This window comes from Panicum hallii, chromosome 4 (assembly GCF_002211085.1).
Source record: "Panicum hallii strain FIL2 chromosome 4, PHallii_v3.1, whole genome shotgun sequence".
Lineage (NCBI taxonomy): Eukaryota > Viridiplantae > Streptophyta > Magnoliopsida > Poales > Poaceae > Panicum > Panicum hallii.
The window spans coordinates 12,385,192-12,406,269 of NC_038045.1; the positions used below are offsets into that span (position 1 = coordinate 12,385,192).

At 50.8% G+C, this 21,078-nt stretch overlaps 1 protein-coding gene across 1 annotated transcript; it reads right to left on the bottom strand.

Annotated features, from left to right (window-relative positions):
• Positions 1-10,693: 10,693 nt before the first annotated feature.
• On the bottom strand, positions 10,694-11,541 carry LOC112890357 (skin secretory protein xP2-like). Its single transcript, XM_025957260.1, has 2 exons — positions 11,356-11,541; positions 10,694-11,137 (listed from the first exon to the last, which is right to left on the bottom strand). Exons 1-2 carry the CDS (start codon positions 11,539-11,541, stop codon positions 10,694-10,696), a joined length of 630 nt encoding a protein of 209 aa, XP_025813045.1.
• Between the last annotated feature and the right edge of the window lie 9,537 nt (positions 11,542-21,078).

The window sequence follows — 21,078 nt, forward strand, 5'->3', positions numbered from 1 at the left end:
TAAGGTCGCAGTGTGTGATAGCGGTGGTTAAGCGTTTGAAAGTACTAGCCACATGCCGCGAAATATGGTAAGCGGTAAGCCTAGTATCCAATCGGCCCGAGGAGTGGACATACCTCCCACCACTCGTAATTTGGTTTTCCTGTTACTCGATTTGACGTGTAGGAATACATGTTGCAGGGCAACCAGGAGTATGGTCGTGTAGTCACTCTACAGGCATACGTCCTGCACATTGGATGTGCGTATGTTCCTGCAGTCGTTTGTGGTGGCTCTAATCTACGAGTCGGAATGAAAGGCAAACGGTTGCTTCGGAACAATCGTGGGATGTTCCAAGCGTGTGAGTTAGGTTTACCCTTGCAAGGCTGAAATTCGTTTCAGGAATCGTCCGTTTCTCGCGGAGATTGAGACTGCTTGATCCCTTTGCCACATAGAGTAACAAGAGCAATTATGTGGTTAGTAAAGATGATGTTTGACCAAAAGATTCTACCATGCTTGATTATCTATAGGTGCTCATCTAGAATGGATAATCACATAGAAATGGAAAGCTAAAAGTTGAAATTAAGGATCTACTCTTTGTTGCTTTTCAGCTGAAAACCCTACCCAAAACATGAAAAGCCTTCATAAGTTTAGTTACATGGCTATGTATACCATGGACGGGTAAGCCTTGCTGAGTATTAGAATACTCAGTCTTGCCTTGTAACTTTTGTTCAGGTAATCTCCCTGATGACTCAGCTCTGCCTGTATCGTGGCCCTACCCTCTACCTGATGGTTGGTCCGTGGAGTGGGACCTGTCTCCGGCCAACGCAGACCCCTCCGAATGATATCATGCCAGGGCTAGCATGATATCCGAACTGACGACGTGTACAGGGCTAGTGTTTTAAAACTCCGCTGCGTGACTTGAAACGTAAGACTGTTTGTAATAATTGCTATCAGTTGGAAACTGATGTCACTTTTGAACTCTCATGTAATATACTTGCCTGTGATGTAAAATGTGATGGCATTTGTATCTCTGGACTTGTCTTCGTGCGAGGTACCTTGTTTGATCCTACAATTGGTGGTTTATCGAGATGTGACCTGACAGGCCAAGGGATTATACCGTTTGAAGCACGTGGGAGCCCTCACGAGTGGACTCGCGTACTTGAGCCGGTGTAATTCAGGTTGGTTCTGCCCCAAATACCGTCCATAACTACTATACATGTGCTGTATCACACCTCAGCCTGGACATGTGTGACTATTTCATACACTACCTTTTGAAATTACGCTACACTATGGTTGGCGCAACCGTTGCTCCTGCGGCTGCAGCACCTGGCCGCCGGCTGCATTAGGTGGCCACCAGCTACAGACAGTTGCCTTGCAGCTGTAGCACAATGAGCCCTGCAGGCAAGCAACTGTTCAGCTTATTGTTGACACTCGTTAAATACCAAAAATGCGTCAATCTGACCATTAATAAGGACGAGCTTGCATTACTTACATACATGATGTTAATAAAACTTCCATATTCCATATATCCTTGGAGAAAACCATGCATGCAGGGCAAGGAAGCACACCTTCGACGAATCAGCTTCTGCCATGCAGGTGTACCATGGATAGAAGGTCCCACAACTGAGGCCAAACCACCTCAATTTAGCGCGGTGCACCGACCAATATCCAAGGGGCCCACTTGTCTATGACTTGTCCGAAGATGGGGCGAAAGGCGGCAAGTGTAGGTCAGTTGAACCATTGGTTTGGCCGAAGCATTGGTCGAACGACACTTTTTCCTCTCATGCCAGGCTTCCATGTGTCGTCTCCAATAGCCTTCCCAAGGTCTGTTACGCATGGTTGACCCAAGTTCATCGGACACAAGCCGCCATTCCAAGCCTATAAATACAAGATGGGTGTCTCACTTTTGAACAAACCACAAGATGTAGCTCTTCTCCCTTTCTAAGGTTCTCTAGGCCAGTGGAGTTGAGTTGGGGAGTCTACTTCAGGGTCTCTTGGTCTTCATGAGAAGTTGGGTATTGTCGGTACATATGGACAGGCGTACCTGCTACTAGTGTATCCAGCCCGAGGGGCGCGAGGTTATCCGTAACCTCGCACTAAGTTTCTGGACGACAGGGCATACGGCCCGGGCCTGATAACTGGGGGCACGGTCTCTGGACCTCCCCCCACGCACTAGCACGTCTGGCGCCTCACGTGCTCGCAAGGACAAAGTGCTCAGGAACAGTACCACGGGCCCGGACCACCGTGGGATGGTCTTGGGCCCCCACGTGAGGAAGCTGGACCCCCAGGGGGCCTGGGTGCCTGGGCCAGCCAGGGGGCCCAGACCTCCCATCCCACCAGGGAGGAGGTCCGGTGCCGCCACGTGCCCCTGAGGAAGCGGCCGCTAAACCAGCACCGCCACGTGTCCGGTGGATTCCAGCCTTCTGCGAGAAGCCAGCCCAACTACCACATTAAATGCGGGTGGTTGGGGTGCGCGTGCCTGGGACAGGGCATGGGCTGCCCTCTGACACGTTGGGCAGGTCTGGGTGACATCATGGTAAGCTCGCCAGTTACCGAGGCGGGGCATCACATCACAGCGCCGCGTGCATGGGCAAGGGACGTATGGTCACATCATAGTGCCGCGCACGTGGGTGAAGAGTTATTATAACCTGCTGTGGGAAGGCCACAACATACGCTGCTACAGTGCGCAAAGGCTATAGCACGGCAGGTCAGTATAGCCCCTTCGCCTATCAGCGGGAGCTGACTCTACAGCGACAGCACGACTCCCTCTACGCATGTCAGCGGCAGCAGACCCTATGCTAGCAAGACGGCACAAGACCATATCCAGACGGAGGATACGCATGGAGGCTGATGAGGAAGATCTCCGGATCTAAGGCATTTAAGGCTCCAATGTGTACGTTATTTAATATGTCGCCGGGTCCACCTATCGGGACCCCGCTCAGTGTACGCGCTCCCCTTGAGCCTATAAAAGGGAGAGCGCGCACATTAGAACACAAGTTTTCACAGACACATAGAAGTTTCACAAACTCACAGGCAATACAACACACAGTGGACGAAGGGTATTACGCTGCAGCGGCCTGAACCACTCTAAACCCTTGTGTGCCACTCGTGTTCATATGCCTCTAGATCGAGCATTCCTTGACTGCCCCCAAACTCATCCTAAGCTAGGATTAGGTGGGTGCACTCCACCACCCGGCTGGAGAAATCCTCCGACATTTGGTGCGCCAGGTAGGGGTAGGTTTGGTTTGCGCTTGATCATGGCTCAAGACCACAATGCCACGGGTAGTCGAGCACCATGACCACCTGATTGGGGAGGAAGTGGCGTCATCTGCACCACATGTCTCTCGCCGTGCTCCATCGAGGGGTGTGGCGCGTGTCGCGCCGCAGCGTGCTGCGGAGCAGGCCTCCAAGGCCCTAACGCAGCCCGCACCAAACGGGCCATTGGTGGTGGCCAGGGAGCTACTCCACAATTCGCTGGATGCGGCGGCCTCGCCTGACGTGCTGAGGCAATGGTGTGACAACGTCGACCACCTCCTCAACTTGGCGCAGGTCACCCCAGGCTCAGTGGGGGGATCTGTGTCCAGGCAGCATCGCTGTCAGGGCGACGCATCCGGCTCTGTGCACTCACCAACAGTGAGGAGTGCACGGACCGAAGACCCGCGGGCGGAACTCAACCGCAGGCGTGCGAGAGAGGATGCCCGCGTCACCTTGGAGCAGGCGCGTGAGCGCCGGCTCAACATCGAGGGTCGGAACCTTGAGGCCGAGCTTGACGCGGCTGTACCGAAGCCGCAAGAACATGTCCAGGCCCCGGTGTCTGGGGTGGGCTGCGCAGCGATTGCAGACCACCTCCAAGCGGTCGTCTGGCCATCCAAGTTTCGGCCCCACCTGCCGGAACAGTACGACGGGTCTACCAACCCGTCAGAATTCCTGCAGGTCTACATCACCAACATCACGGTGGCTGGGGGTAACGACGTCGTAATGGCGAGTTACTTCCACGTAGCCTTGACCGGGCCAGCCTGGACTTGGCTCATGAATCTCGCCCCGGCATCCATCCAATCCTGGGGAGAACTCTGTGCTATTCTCGGCGAACTTCGCCAGCGCATACCAGCAGCATGGCGTGGAGGCCCACCTCCACGCTGTGAGGCAGCAACCCGGGGAAACGCTCCGGGCCTTCATCTCCCACTTCACCAAGGTACATGGAACCATTCCACATATTTCGGATGCATCTATTATCACGGCTTTTCGACAGGGGGTCCGTGATGAGAAGATGCTGGAGAAGCTGGCGACACATCAGGTGGAAACCGTTACCATCTTGTTTGCCTTGGCAGACAAATACGCCAGGGCTGCTGAGGGTCGTGCATGGCACTCAGCCCCTCAAGGAGGGGCCCCCCAGACGGGGGGTTCCAGTGTCGCTGCCCCTGGCGGTAGCAAGAAGAAGAACAAGAAGAACCGCGGCGCAAACATGCCGCAGACTGGAGCTCCGGTCGCTGCAGCGGCAGCGGCCGGGGGCCAGAACCCTCGCGGCAAGCGTCCGCGCTAGCAGTGTAGTGACCCTGGGTCATGTCCTATTCATCCTGAAGCTCGCAGAGCGCATCAGCAAGAGGCGTGAGCAGGCCTCCAAGGATGACTCCTCCCCACCGCGGTGGTCTGGCAAGCAGAAGGTCTCCGATGCCGACGCTGCCGCGGCGGAGAAGGAATTGGGGTACCAAACCCCAAAGAAGGACGGGCCTCTACCACCAGTATGACTCTGAGTCCGGGGGTGACGAGCGCTGCAAGAAGCTGTACATCTTGTACGATGTCAGCTCGGAGCTCGTCTCCTGGAGAGACGTCAAGACTCTTCGCCGAGAAGTTTTTTCGATGAAGCCAGGGGCACCGAAAGCGGTGCCCCACCAACGCTGGAGGAGCACCACCATCTCCTTCAGGCCATCCGACTGCCCAGAGAACATGGTGGGGGCTTGGGTGCTACCACTTGTCACCGCCCCCACCATCGCCAACATCAAGCTCCACTACGTACTGATCGACGGAGGCACCAGCCTGAACGTCATCAGCTATGCACCGTTCAAGCAGTTGCAGATCCCGGAGTCCAAGCTGGACCCCTCTCGCCCATTCTCTGGAGTGGGCCCACATCCTGTCTACCCGGTGGGGACCATCTCCCTGCCGGTCACGTTCGGGATGGAGGAAAACTTCCGCACGGAGAATGTACAGTTCGATGTTGCGGAGGTGAACCTCCCATCCAATGCCATCTCGTTGGTAGGCCAGCTCTGTACCGGTTCATGGCCGTTGCCCATTATGGGTATCTAGTCCTTAAGATGCCGTCCCCTGCAGGAGTCCTCATCGTGCAGGGTGACCGGACCGCTGCTGTAGCGGCAGTTGAGAAGCTGCATGCACTAGCATTGAGCCTCGCCCCGGCTGCCAGCGCAGAGGGGTCCGAGCCCTCATCCTCACATGCTAGGGCACCAGCCAGGGCACCCAAAGTTCATCCGTCTGATACGGACGATGTCCTTGTGTAGACCATCGAGGTTGGAGCAGAGTCCTCCCAGACCACCCGCATCGGGGGGGACCTGGGAGAGAAATAGGTAAGCGCGCTCATCACCTTCCTCCGGGCAAATGTCGATGTGTTCACCTAGGAGCCGTCACAGATGCCCAGGATCCCCAGGGAGGTGATTGAGCACCATCTAAAGATCCACCCCGACGCCAGGTCGGTGCGGCAAAAGCCACGGAAGTAGTCCATCGAGCGGCAGAACTTCATCCGTGAAGAGGTCCGCAAGCTGCTGCAAGCCGGTTTCATTGAAGAGGTCCACCACCCCGAGTGGTTGGCCAATCCAGTCGTCGTCCCAAAGGCCAACGGGAAGCTTCGGATGTGCATCACCTCAACAAGGCATGTCCAAAAGACCCCTATCCACTTCCACGTATAGATAAAATTGTAGATTCCACCTCCAGATGTGACTTGCTATCCTTCATAGATGCCTATTCTGGTTTTCATCAAATCAAAATGGCTAAGGTAGATAGGAAGCATACAGCTTTTGTAACAGTGGATGGTCTTTATTGCTATATTGTAATGCCATATGGACTGCTTAATGCTTTGCCCACCTTTGCCCACGCAATGAACATTACATTAGGTGATTTGATTAGAGACATAGTTGAGGTTTATGTTGATGACATCATAGTCAAGACTAGAGAAGCGAATTCCCTTCTAGGAAATTTAGCTTAGGTCATCGACAAACTACGCGCAATATGCACAAAGCTCAACCCCGAGAAATGTGTCTTTGGCGTCTCGGCGGGGAAGCTCCTCGGGTTCCCGGTGTCACACAGGGGGATCGAGGCAAACCTGGACAGGATCCGGGCAATTGAAGCAATGAGGCCCCCTGCTCGACTCAGAGATGTGCAGAAGTTAATGGGGTCGCTTGCAGCCCTCAGCCGCTTCATCTCGAGGCTGGCCGAGAGAGCTCTCCCCTTCTTCAAGTTGATGAGGGGGTCCGGTCCATTCACATGGACTGAGGAGGCAGAGCAAGCCTTCCAAGAAATGAAGTAGTATCTTACCTCCCTGCCAGTACTGGTTGCTCCGGAGCCGGGTGAGATGCTGTTTCTGTACCTTGCAGCGATGACTGAGGTGATCAGCATGGTGTTGGTCACAGAGAGGTCCAAGCAACTCATGCAGGGCCCCCGCGGTCCCCCCGTTGAAAGTGGAGGTCTGACCACCACCAAGGAAACAACCGACCCTGCTTTGGGGGGTCCGGCTGGGTCCCGACCCGGGAAAGAGCCAAAAGACCTAGGGTCCAGAGAATCCCCAGCTCAGGAAGAAGAGCCCAGTCCTGCTACTAAAGTCAAGACCGTCAAAAAGCTAGTCTACTACATCAGCGAGGTCCTGCATGAAGCAAAGGCTAGGTATTCCGAGATGCATAAGCTCCTTTATGCTATACTTATTGCGTCCCGAAAGCTCCGCCATTATTTCTAGGCCCACAAAATTGTGGTGATGACCTCTTATCCATTGAGGGCCATCCTCCACAACTCCAACGCCACGGGTAACATCGCTAAGTGGGCTGCAGAGCTTGCTGGATTTCAACTCGATTTCCAGCCCCGCCACGCCATCAAGAGTCAAGTTCTTGCCGACTTCGTTGCAGAGTGGACTCCTACACCAAGCGTCCCTGGTGGTCCGGACCATGGTTCGGACCCCCCGCTTCAAGAAACCAGGGCTCCGGTGTTCACCGGACCCCACTGGACACTCTTCTTCGACGGGTCCGCACGCAACAAGAAGGCTGGTGCTAGTGTGGTCCTCATCGACCCGAATGGCGAACAAGTGAAGTACATGGTGCTCCTCAACTTTGAGGCCACCAACAACATGGCGGAATATGAGGCCCTGATCTTCGGACTAACTGTGGCTCTATCCCTAGAGATCCGGGAGCTCCTGTTCAAGGGAGACTCCCAGCTCATCATCAAGCAGGTCTGGGGGATTGCAGTTGCAACAAACCCCAGCTTGCAGCATACCTCTTCCATGTGAGGAAGCTGGAGAAGGATTTTGACATACTGGAACTGCAACACGTTCCACGTGAAGACAACTCGGCAGCAGATGCACTCTCCACGAGGGCATCAACTCAGGCATCCGTGCCGGAGGGCGTCTTTTAAAGACGGCTGCTGAAGCCATCTGCCCAGCCTGCCGAACTGGGCGTAGGGGGTCAGTCTAGCACCTCGAAACTAGCGGTCCCGGCGGTGCTCCATCCGTGGGGCCCGCCAAGGATTGTGTGCACCTTCGAGTGTCCCGAAGACCTCGAGGAGCCGCATCCAAACTCTTAGGGGGGTCCCGATGCATGGATCTCTAAGATTTGGGACTACCTGAAAGACAACATCGTTCCTGAAGACCATGTATCCGCTGAGCGCATAGTGTGATTGGCTAAGCGATACGCGGTGGTAGAAGGGGATCTCTACCGCCGTGGCGCCAATGGCATCCTCATGCGGTGCATCACCTAGGAAGAGGGCTGTGACTTGCTCGCAGAGATCCATGAAGGCGAGTACGGAAGTCATTCTTCATCCCGCACGCTAGTCGGTAAGGCCTTCCGGCATGGCTTTTACTAGCCGACAGCGCTTCAGGATGCAGCTGAGCTGGTAAAGTCCTGCAAAGCATGCCTGTTCCATGCAAAGCAGATACACACTCTGGCTCAGGCTCTGCAAATGATTCCACCCTCTTGGCCTTTCGCTGTATGGGGGTTGGATATCTTGGGACCTTTCCCCAGGGCCGTCGGCGGGTACCGGTACCTGTACGTTTCCATCGACAAGTTCACCAAGTGGCCGGAAGCTACCCCTATGGTCAACATCACCAAAGCATCTGCTAACGCATTCCTCAAGTCAATTGTGTGCAGGCTCGGGGTCCCAAACCGAATCATCATCGATAATGGGACCCAGTTCAAGAGCCAGCACTTTCAAGAGTAATGCGAGGATATCAGCATCCAGCTCTGCTTCGCTTCTGTGGCACACCCCAGAAACAATTGCTAAGTAGAGCGGGCTAATGCTGAGATACTCAGGGGGCTCAAGATTCGCACCTACAACAATCTCAAAAAGCATGGTGTGAAATGGGTCGACTAGCTTCCGGGCGTCCTATGGGGGAACCGGACCACACCCAGCTGAGCGACCGGGGAGACCCCTTTCTTCCTGGTCTACGGGGCCGAAGCATGCCTTCCCCCGGAGATCACTATGGTCTCGCTACGAGTCCAAGCCTTCGATGAGGAATTGCAGGAGCGGCAGCACCGTCAAGATGTAGACCTCGCGGATGAGCGAAGATGGTGAATAGCAGTCTGAAATGCACGGTATAACCAAGCGCTCCGACGTTACCATCAACGGTTCGTGCATAGTAGGGAGCTCCGAGTCGGGAACCTGGTCCTGCGGCGAATCCTAAACCGAGAAGGGCTCCACAAGCTCTCCCCAGCTGGGAGGTCCCCTTTAAGGTGTCAAAGGTGTGCCGATCTGGTTCAGTTCGCTTAGCTACGGAGGAGGGCGTGCAACTACCCAACCCATGGAACATTGAGCACCTCCGTAAGTTTTATCCTTAGGGGCCTAGCCGAGAATAAATTTTTTCCTCTATAATATGGTAGCACCTCTGTGCGGACCAGGGCGGTGGAGGTCTATCCTCGTAAACCCGGCCCCTAGCATTCATCGCACATTCTATCTGTACCAATTTATCAAGGAAAAATTTATTCTCAGTCTGTCTTTGAGGTTGATGCAAGTTAGTTCTTTTTCTTGCCTCCCGCTTACTCTAACCCCCATGTGGTCCCTTATTCCTGTGCTGTGCTTGATGCCCGAATTGAGTTGCTGGATTGTGTCTCTACTCAAGATCCCTCCTTCACAGGAAGGAGGGGTCCGGTCTTCTGGGGACTAGCTTCGGGGAAGCGTACTTGTCCTCGGGGGAGGCCCAGAGTCGTGTAGCCGCTTAGCCTGGTTCTGTACCCTAAGCCTGCACGCTCTACCACCCTAGGATAGGTACCGTAGTACCTAGAACTACGGATCCGGAAGTCCGGATCCCTTCAATCCCAAAGGCTAGGTCCTGGCGCTCTCATTCACTAAGCCTAGTTTTACATCTCAAAGGACTCTTGCCAGCGAGATCCGGGACCCCGTGGGAATGTTGCTAAGCGCCGATCCTAAGTCATGTGTAGGTCTAAACCTCATTTTCATGGTAGCTAGCCCCAATACCTTACGACTACCTCCCAGGGGGCCAAGGGACCTCGGGGCCTGGGGGCACATGATAGAAGGAGAACAAGCAAATGAAAAACAGCTAAGTTTTTATATTACATATCATACACATAATATTACATAACTTACAATATGTACAAAAACAACAAAAGCTACTCCTATTCCTTCGGCAGTCCGGAGGGGCCCTCTCCCTTTCCAGGTCCGGCTCTACGTTGCGCTCAAAGCGGGACGCCACAATCTCAACCGCCTCTTGTACTCCCTCCCGGGCTGCGGCCTCTGCTTCTGGTACGGGGCCCTCCAGGACTGGAGTTAAGGAGATGGCAGGATCATGGCTCCGGAACCAGGTCAGGACGTGGTCTACCACCATCCGAGCAAGCTCCCGCCCTTCAGCCTCGAGGTGCGCAACTAGAGTGGACTCCAGGCGCTGCAGACGCTCGGCGGCGGAGTCCAGCACCGGAAGCACGGAGCCGATGGAAGAAGGTACCTCTGCAACCTGGATGGGGCTTAGCCCCAGGCGTTCCAGAGTGGTACTTGCTTCACCAACCCACTTCGTGATCCGCTGCACCCCGGTACGCTGCTCTGCCAGGAGCCCCTCTACCTCGGCCTCCCGGTGCTTGAGGGCCTCGAGCCGTTTGGAGAGGGATCGGCTCTCCTCTTCCTGGTGAAGTCGCTAGCCCTCAAGGGCTCGGGTTTGGGCCTCCCGGTCTGTCCGGAGGGCGGAGAGGCGGTCCTCCTCCTCCTTGACGGCTGCCTCCTGGAGGGACAGGTCCTGCTCTTGCTGGTTGAGGGCGGCCTGCTCGTCATCAATCGTCTTTGCCATAGCCTTGGTAGTGTCGATGGTATGACGAGCCACCCGCTCCTTCAGCTCCATCTCCTTCTCCTTTCGGGCTGCCACCCTCTCCCGGGAGGCGATCGCGACCTCCCGGTCAAAGGTCCTGCGGATCTTCTCGTGGAGGGCCTCGCGCTCCTGCTCGAGCTGGGCCCATTCCTCGGCGGCGTGGGAGGCCACCACCTGGATGCGGTTTCCCATATGGTGCTCCTAGTCGGAGAGCCGAAGGCACTCTGCCTCTAGCCTCTCCCACTCCCGCCGAAAGCCCGCTTCCGCCTCCTCCATCGCCCGCGGGGCCTTGACCAGGAGGCGGGGAAGAGGGACCTCCACCGGGCTCGGGAGGAGGTGCCTCCCATGCACCACCTCCGGCTCATCCCCCTGCGCGGCCTGGGGGCCGGAGCTGGGCGCGCTCACATCGGGTCTCCGATCACTTGCTCCCATGACTTCTGCTGCGGCTGCCCCCGTAGTTGCCTCCTCCACCGGCGTCTCCGTCGCGACCTCCTGCGCAGCTGGCTCTACGGAGCGCGCCTCCGCCGTGGCTCCCACTGAAGCCAACAGCCTCTCCGCATGCCTTGGCTGGAGGGGTTGCCTCCATTCGCGGTGCGGCCTCAGCCACCGGAGCTCCGGCCCGGACCTCCGTGGCCGCGGGCGGGGCTGGAGGTGTTGTCGGTAAAGCTGCCGGCCCCTCAGCAGTGGTTGTGGAGGAAGCCTGCTGGGGACCGGACCTGCCGGTTGAGGAGTCGCCGGAGGAAGCAGAAGTTGAGGCAGGGCGAGTAGTATTGGCAAGCATCATCAAGATAAGGATTCAAAAAATAAAAAATAAATAAATAAAGAGGACAAGGGGAGTTAACCACTCACGTGGAGCTCCGCACCCCCATCCTTCCTTGAAGACTGGGGATTGCCTCCTCCCTGAGGCTGGCGCCCCGGGCGCCCGGCGGGGCTGCTCCACCGTAGGCGTCTCCGGTGGCGGTGGCGGGGCCTTTTGCTGCTGCTGTCGCGGCGGTGGTGGTAGGGCCTGGTGCTGCCGCTGGGGCGGTGGCGATGGCGGTGCCTGGCATTGCTTTGGGGGCTGAGGCAGTAGCGGCGGTGGTCACTGTTGTGGTAGAAACCGCCGTGGCTCCTCAGGCCTCCCCTGCGGCTGCTGCTGGCGATGGGGTGGCGGCGGCGGAGCCCGAGAGCTACTCTGCCCCCCCCCCCCGACTCCGATGTCCTCTGGCGCTTGGGGGCCAGCTCCCCCACAAAGGACCCATCGCCGCGGCGGAGCCTCCACGACCTGTCCTCCTCGCGGTCCCAGCTTGTCACACCCTAGAGTTTTAGTGTGTTGTCATGTGTAAAATGTGGTAGAGATGTGTTTAAAATGTGCAATGCTAAGGAAAAGTGTTTAGTTATATAATTATATTTTAACTAGAGGTCCTTTTGTGCTAAATGGGTAAAAATGGAGGGAAAAGTTCAAAAGCATGAGGATTGTTTTGCAAAAGATGGAAACTTGCATTTAAGTCGCAAATATATGTAAAACTACCCTTGGATATACGTGTAGTGTAGTTTTATTTATAGGATTCACATAAAGTTTGAAAATATTACTAAGTTTTATATTAACTTCAAAACTGTTGCTCTTCTGCAGATGAACCTTAAAGTAAAGTTGTAGAGCTTGAAAAACTATGCATTTTTGCTTTTGGGACCATCTCCATTTGAGCACCTGTTTAAAAGTTATAGATGCTTTACAGTGGAGTCCCTGTGTTTCTCTGATTTTGCGTTTCAGTCCTCTTCTTCTACCTCCCTCTCTCCCTCCCCTGCTTCCCCTCTGCTGCACGCCGCCGCCTGCGCCCGACCCTGAGCACCGCCCTGCTGCTCTGCGCCCCGCTCCACGCGTCGTGCTGCCTTCTCCCCCACCGCCCTAGTTTCCCTTGCTGGCTCCTCGCTCGAGTGCCACGCCGCTTGCGGCACTGCCAGCGCCGCCCGCCGGCACCTCTGCCCGACCGCCGTAGCCTTCTGGTCGCCACCCCGTAGTGGCTCAAAGCCGAGGCACTGCTTGCTCTTGCCTTCCTCCTCATTCCCAGTTGCATATAAAACGCTGCATCGGGTCCTGCTCGTGCGCCCCAGTGCTGCCGCCTCTCCCTTGCACCAATGAGCTCCTGTCCGCCACGGGATTCCCTCCTCAGCCCTCTCCCTCCCCAAATTGGTAGCATACTCACCTCCCGCAGCCCCCACCGTACCTCCCCAGCTCAGCCCCTCCTTCCCCCGGACGCCGGAGCGCCGCCGCCGCAGCTCACCCCCGGCCGCCGTCTCTGGCTCACGTCGACCGCTCCCCTCCGGCCACCTCAAGCTCGCCCAAGACCACCAGCAAGTAGCCTGAGTTTCCCTCATGCTCTCCCTCCCCGTGCCCCTCACCACCGGTAAACCCCATGGCCGGATTTTGGTCGGAGCTGTGCTCCTTCCCCACGGCCGGCCATGGCTGGATCCAATTGCTTGGATCAGTTTAGTCTTAGGGGGTTTTCTGTAAAAGCTAAGGACTGGTTTATAGAAAGAGTGTTTGTTATTTCATGTGCGTGTGTTTTCTGTCTTGCAAAATTCGTAGAAAACCATAGAAAAATCCAAAAATTGTAAAATTAGTTTTGTTAGAAAGTAGAGTTCAAACCCTACAACTTTTGTTTATGAAATTTGACATGAAACCAGATACTTTTGTACCTAGTTTAGACTTAAAATTAAAGGGTATATAGTATATAGTTTCTACATTTTAACTTTGCTTCTCATGATTTTTGACATGTATATTCTGCGAGCTATATGTAACCTTGTGTTAAGATTTCAAACTTAGATTTGTTTAATAACTTAACTTCTTTTGAATTGGGCATTTAAAATTTGAAATGCTAGCTAAGCATGTTCTATAAGCCCAATTAATTAAGATCTTTTTGTCATACTCTAATGGGCTAATGTTTAGTATATATCTAAGTTTTCAAAACCCTATGATCCTTTTAACCTAAAGTTTTGAATTTAAATTGGAATTTAAATTCAAATTTCAAATGATCTAGTTCTGTTTGCAATAAATTTAGTACTAAGTTATGACTCACTTATGGAGAGTCATTCAAACCTAAACCCTTTTATTTCATGACTCTTGTATGTTGACTTGATGAATTGCAACTTTTGTAATGTAAGATCTTAAATTTAAATCTCGTCTTACTTAAATTATTGCATCTCATATAGAATTAACGACACTCGACGACGAAGATTACGAGTTGGTCTTAGAACAAGACCAAGGATTTTCGGAAGACCCAACACAAGTCGTCGAGGAACTAACTGAAGTCCCGAACCAAGGTTCAGAAGCCTCTGACACTCCTGCCCCCAACCCCACTCAAGAAGGCAAGCCCCGGACATATCCCACTACTTTATTTACACTGCAATCTATGTCTATTTATCTATACTTATGCATTAAGTCTAGGAGTTGAAGTGAAACCCTAGATGCATGAATCCTAAGAATCCAATGTAATGTACCCAAGTCCTGATCACATAGACGCTCTGCTAATAGGCCGGTAGAAGTCAGGTGATTTTCTGTCACTCGCGCGATATAGGAGTTGCATGTTTACTATTCTGCAACCACTATAAGGATGACGGACAGGGTCATGTGCTGTGTCATGACCTGGAAGTTTACTCTATCTGTTTTGTTAAAAGTTGATAAGGTCGATATGTGTGGTAGTGGTGGCTAAGCGTTTGAACAGTACTAACCACATGCCGTGAAATATGGTAAAGCGGTAAGCCTAGTAACCAATCGGCCCGGCAAGTGGACATACCTCCCACCACTCGATCTTTATTTTATGTTCACACGCACCGACGTGTGGGAGTACGTTCTGCATGGCAGACAGGAATACGGGTTTTGTAGTCGCGCTACAGACGTATGTCCTGTACACATTAGGTGTGCGTACGGTCCTACAGTCGCTTGTGGTGGCCTGTCCACGACCCGGAATGAGAGGCAAACGGTTGCTTCGGAACGATCTTTGGATGTTTCAAGCGTGTGTGTTAGGTTTACCTTGCAAGGTTGAATTCGATTCAGAATCGTTCGCTTCTCACGAAGATTGAGACTGCTTATCCCTTTTACCACATAGAGTAAGAAGTGTAACTATTGATGGAATAATCCGGATGAATGATAATCTCTACCTTGCTTGCTTAGTGTAGGTGCTAATCTAGAATGAAAACCAACTAGAAGCTGAAAGCTAAAATTTGAAAGTAGTTCATACTCTCTGTTGCTTTTCAGCTGAAAATGAACCTAGAGCCTTTACAATACCATCATTTGTCTAGTTACGGGTTAAAGTATACCCAACCCCGGGTAAGCCTTGCTGAGTATTAGAATACTCAGTCTTGCTAGTACCATTTGCAGGTATAACCTTCGAGAGCCCCACGGACAACCCTACATGGCCAACTTCTGTTCCTTTTGGCTGGTCCGTGGAATGGGATCCGTCTCCAGCTGGCAGTGACCCTCCTGAGTGACACCAGGCCTTGGGCTGAGCATGATGTCAACCTTTGCGGCGAGAGTAGTCGCACGTTTGTTTTCCTTCCGCTGTAAACATGGACAAGCTGTCTAGCTTGTCAGTTTAAACATCGTTTGTATAAATTTTATTTGCAGTTGAACAAGGCTTGTAATAAAGTTTACTTTTCTGTAAATTAAAATTAATGAGTTGTACTGTGGTTGTAGACTCGCCTTCGTGCGAAGTAAACCTGCATCGATCCTGTTGAACCGTGGTTGTATCGGGCGGAGACCCGACAGACCAATGGGTTACACCGTTTGAAGTACATTGGAGCCCTTGAGAGAGGACTTGCGTATTTGAGCCGGTGTAATTCAGGCGGTTCTACCACAGCTGGTATCAGAGCTGTAGGTTTACCATTACAATTACAACAACTCTTAAAAAGTATTTTCGAAATAAAATTTGGTCAACAAATGAATTTACAACGTACGTTTGATTCGTTAAGGTGGGTGATAGAACGTAAAGCCCTAGGGATATATGTGGGAAATATCAGGTGGCAATTAGAATATATGTATAATCCTGACTTGCAGCACTACTTTCCGTCAAAACTTAAATTCATGCATAACCCAACCTTACTTTCGGTAACGACACCTACGATCGGAGGTAAGAAGGTAAGGATCCTCAGCCAACTGAGGGAGCTTGGCCTTCCTGTCGGTGATGCGAACCGAACGCTGAATCTCAAGCAGTGGCCTACTTGAAATGCTGCCAATATATCAACTTAGGTTGAATATATTGGGAGTAGATGGTTCGGCGCAGGGTATGGCTGTGGCAGAACCAACCTGAATTATACCGACTCAAGTACGCGAGTCCTCACCGAAGGGCTACCTCGCACTTCAAACGGTATAAAACCATTGGTCTGTCGGGTAACGTCCCGATAAACCACCGAACTCAGGATCCAACAAGGTACCTCACACGAAGGTGAGTCCAGAGATACAATGCCAAAATATCTTACACCACAGGCAGTTACCTTACAACAATGTACAAAACATCATTAGCTCCCACAGAGGAGAGATTATTACAAGACAGGTTTTAGTTTTTAGTCAAAGCAGCGGAATTGAAAAGCGTAGCCATTATACACGTCGTCATTACAGATATTATGCTAGCCCTGGCATAATATCACTCGGTGGAATCGGTGTTGGCCGGGGACGGATCCCATTCCACGGACCAACCATCAGGCAAAGGGTAGGGCCACGGAGTAATGAATGCTGGCTCATCAGAAGGATTACCTGGATTAAATCAACAAAAACAAGGCTGAGTATACTAATACTCAGCAAGACTTACCCGGAATTGGGTATACCTTAGCCCATAACTAGACTCATGAAGGCTTTTAGCTTTAGGTAGAGTTTTCAGCTGAAAAGCAACAAAGAGTAGATCCTTATTTCCAATTTTTAGCTTTCAGGTTCTAGTTGATTAACCATTCTAGGTAAGCACCTATAACTAATCAAGCATGGTGAAATCTTTAATCAAGCACCATCTTTGATAATCATAAAGTTTCTCTTGTTACTCTATGTGATAAAGGGATCAAGCAGTCTCATTCATCGTGAGAGGCGGACGATTCCTGAATCGAGATTCAACCCTTGCAAGGTAAACCTAACACACACGCTTGGAACACCACAGGGTCGTTCCGAAGCAACCGTTTACCTTTCATTCCGACTCGTGGATCAGATCCACCACAAGCGACTGCAGGTCATACGCACATCCAAAGTGCAGGACGTACGTCTGTAGCGCGACTACAAAACCCGTACTCCTGGTTGCCCAGCAACACGTATGCCTACACGTCGAACAGAGTAACCAAAAGAAGCAAATACATGTGGTGGGGGGTATGTCCACTCCTTGGGCCGATCGGTTACTAGGCTTACCGCTTACCATATTTCACGGCATGTGGCTAGTACTTTCAAACGCTTAACCACCGCTACCACACACTGCGACCTTATCCAATTCACCAAAACAGACGGGATATCATCTTGACCATGATACCTCATAAAACTCCCGTCCGTCATCCTTATAATGATAACAGGAATGTAAACATTACACTTCCTATATCGCGCGAGTGACAGGAAATCACTCGACTTCTACCGGTCCTATAAGCAGAGCAGCTATTCGGACTTCAGTTCTAGTGTTCAATACATTGGTTCCTAGAATAATGCAACTAAGGTTCCCAAACAATTCCTAAGAACGTGATGCAAAAAGATATATATAAATAGTATAGATTGCAGTGTAATAAAGTAGGGGTTATGTCCGGGGCTTGCCTTCGTTGGTAGGGTTGGGGTTAGTCAAACTATTTTCTTCCGAACCTTGGTTTGGGGCTTCAGATAAATCCGCGACGAGAGTTCCAGGGTCTTCAGAATAACTTCCTTCTTGTTCCGGGATCAGTTGATAATCCCCGTCGGCGAGAGTGGTCGAGTCTACATGATATGCAAAATGAAGTTTAATGGATGCATACATTGGTAGGTCAGTTCACGATGAAGTTGCAATCTAATCTTAAGAAAAATTACATTACGATGATAATCTAATTACCCTGTACTGGGTAGTCATTTATCGAGTACTAATTAAACTAACTAGTCTCGTTAGGCAACCGGGATGGGTTACTCTAAACATCCAATTTAACTATATTAGGTAGTGTATTAATTACTTTAAGTAACACCACATATACTTAGCAATTCCCATTTATTAGTTAAACATTGTAATTAACTTTAGGTTATTATTTAATTATGGTTAACCTCGAATTAATCTTAGGCAAATTATAATTTAGTAAAATTAGATTAATACTTATGAAAATTACCCTAAGTGGGTTTAATAACATTACTCTAGACATTTTATACAATAAATAACAGCTTACTTAATTTTAAACATGATCAGGATTTGAAATTTCAAGGTGTAATTACAATTAGAGTTTTACACTACAATTAGAGTTCAAAATTTAATATCATCATAAACTAATCAAGGCTAACATTCCAGAAAAGTTTCATAAATTTTCATGCATTCTAATTATTGTTTATGATTTATCTTGAAATCTAAGTTTGAAATTTACAACTCAAGTTATGTTAGGTTTCTGTTTCTCAAATTTTTATCTTATATCACTCTCATAAAGACTAAACTACAGTAAAAATTTCATCCCTAAATATGCATAGATACTTCTGAAATTAATTTGCCAAGCTTTTATTAACTTATAACAAAAGTAACTAAATACCTTAGCTAGAAAGCTGATCTAGGCCTCAAGAATTTACACAGAGCTATTTACATTACCTACAACACATGCTCCAAAAACTAACAGCAACAAGACTATGGATCACAAGAGTTAATTAATGCATGCTTTTACTAGTATTTAAAATACAGAACAAACTATGTACTTTCATGGCATGGTGATAAAATAAAAGTTGCAGAGCTTATCATAAGGTTTCTAACCCAATCAATTTCGTATTTTTCTGATTTTTCTACTGTTTTCTATGCATTTTCAAAGTTCACAGCAGAGAGCTCAAAGAAGGTTTACAAAACAGTCCCTAGAATTAGCACAAAACCCCCCAAACTTTCGTTTCTTTTAACCCGCAGTCCTTTCTCCAATCCCCCCCTCGGTCAAGGTAACAACCCGACGTTGACCGGCCTATTCCGGCGACGGCGAGCTCTAGGGATGGGAACCGAGGGTTGGAGAAGCATCTAGATACTCTTGCGCACCTGCTCGAGCCGGGAATTGGAGGGAGACGGCTCGAAGCGGCGGCGCGACGAAGTCCTGCGGCCAGCGGCGAGGTGGTTCGGTGGGGCAGTGCTTCAGTGCCTTTGGACAACGGTGGAGAGGTCGGGGAGTTGCCTGAGGGTGCGCTGGAGCTCAGGCCAGGGTCAGCTGGAGCTGGGGAAGGCCGGAAGAGGAAGTCCCACGGTGAACCGCCACGGCGGCGACAGGAAAGCTCGGGGAGCTTGTCGGGAAGCCAATGTGAGGCCTTAGACACCCAATGGATCGGTCGGGGAGCGTCGTGGGGGTGATGTGGTGCAGGCTAGAGCACAGGGGTGGCTTGAAACGGCTTGGTGTGGACTGCCCACGGCGGTGCCGAGGCGGCGGTAAGGGAAGAACAGCGCGTCGGCGCTACGGTGGTTGAGTGGGGAAATTGGTTGGTCGAACAGCTGCGCGAGGATGCGGTGGAGCTAACGGCGAGGTGGGTGCAAGCGGAGCAGTTGCAGAGGAGTGGGACGACGGTGAGCTCGTGCTCGCCGGCGTTCGGGCGGCGATGGCTACGGCGTTCCGGGGGCTAGAGGCGAGGAGCTAGCGAATGGATGGTTAGAATAGGTCGAGGAGATCCCAGTGGTGCTGATGCGCTCGCAAACATAGGAGCTGGCACTCGGGTTGGAGCTCGCCACGGCGGCAGCTCGGTGGCGGCCGCACGGCGACGGCGTGCGCGTGGCAAACGCGGAAGAAGCCAGGGGAAAAGAGGAGCTGAGGTGGAAGAGGTAGAGGGCGACGCGTGGGAGAGGAATGCAGCAGGAGGTGGCGCTCGGGACGCTGCACCGGCGGTGGGCGGCGGTGGCAGGAGCAGAGCAGAGGCGAAGCGGCGCGGTCAGAGGTAGACGAAGCAGAGAGGTGTCAGGGGATCTATTTGCAATTCTCAAAAAGTTCAGGGTCCCCACTGTAAACTAAAATTTTCCTACTGCCACAAAGGTCAAATGAAAAAGTGCTCAACATGAAAGTTGTAGAGTTTTTCAAACTCTACAACATTGCTTTAGGGCTTGGGTTCAGAAATTCAAAGTTTACAGTTATTTGGATTACATTTTGAAACCAGATTGAATTTAAATTAAATTTGACTTTGCCCACCTAAATTTGATCAAACTTTGGACATTGTCACAAATTTTCTGACCTGTCATGATTACTTGTACTTTTACATACCAACCCTTAAGTAAATTTGAATTTGACTTTTATATTCCAACCATTTCATATGTAACCCTTATATCTGTTTTAATTACACTTAAGCCCTTGCTTTCATACAAAGTCTATTTCTTTTAGATTTTAACTTAGCATTTGTGCTTTACTTTGCTCTAATCAAATAAATTTGACATTTAAGAGTATTTTCACACAATTGCACATAAAAACTTATGAAATTCATAATTTACAATTACATCCTTATTGCTTTGTACGACTTATATACACTATAATATGCTTACATAGAATACACCCAAACTTAGTATCTAATTGTCTAACTACCTGGATATTACAGCCTTCCCCCCTTAAAAAGAATCTCGTCCCGAGATTCCGAAGCTGAGTACAATCGAATGATTAGATTTGGGGATTGGCTTGAAGGAAGTCGGGAAAATTCCGTTGAAGATAAGACTCAGTTTCCCAAGTCGCTTCTTCTTCGGTGTGATGATCCCATAAGATCTTGTACATCTTAACTGCCCTTCTTCTGGTGAATCTCTCCTTAGTATCTAGGATTCGAAGAGGTTGCTCGATGTACGATAAATCGGATTCAATCTCAATGGCACATGTCTCAACGATTTCTGTGGGTACCTTGACACACTTCTTAAGTTGAGAGACGTGAAAGACATCATGAATAGCCGCCCATTGAGATGGAAGACGAAGTTTGTAAGCCACTGGGCCACAAACTCTTAAAATTTCAAAGGGTCCGACATATCGAGGTGCTAACTTCCCTTTTATGCCGAAACGTTGGACACCTTTGGTAGGAGATACTCGGAGATAGACAAAATCTCCTATCTGGAATTGCAGAGGTTTCCTTCTTTTATCTGCATAGCTCTTTTGTCTGGACTGAGCGGTTTTAAGATTAGATTGAATAACCTTAACCTTATCTTCGGCTTCAACGACTAGGTCGGGTCCAAAGATTTTGCGTTCACCGGTTTCAGACCAACTCAAAGGAGTTCGACATCTGCGACCATATAACGCTTCGAAAGGAGCCATTTGAAGACTAGCTTGATAACTGTTGTTGTATGCAAATTCAGCTAGAGCAAGGCACTTGTCCCAGCTTGTACCATAGTGAATAATACAAGCTCGGAGCATGTCTTCAAGAATTTGGTTAACTCGCTCGGTCTGTCCATCAGTTTGGGGGTGATATGCAGAGCTTCGAATCAATTTGGTCCCTAGAGCTG

What these genes read in the sequence shown, in the direction of transcription:
- LOC112890357 (XM_025957260.1), bottom strand. Translation starts at nt 11,541, where the DNA reads ATGCCAGGCACCGCCATCGCCACCGCCCCAGCGGCAGCACCAGGCCCT. An exon ending in GTCTTCAAGGAAGGATGGGG is followed by an intron (nt 11,138 to 11,355) that starts GTGCGGAGCTCC and finishes CAACACCTCCAG; the next exon opens with CCCCGCCCGCGGCCACGGAG.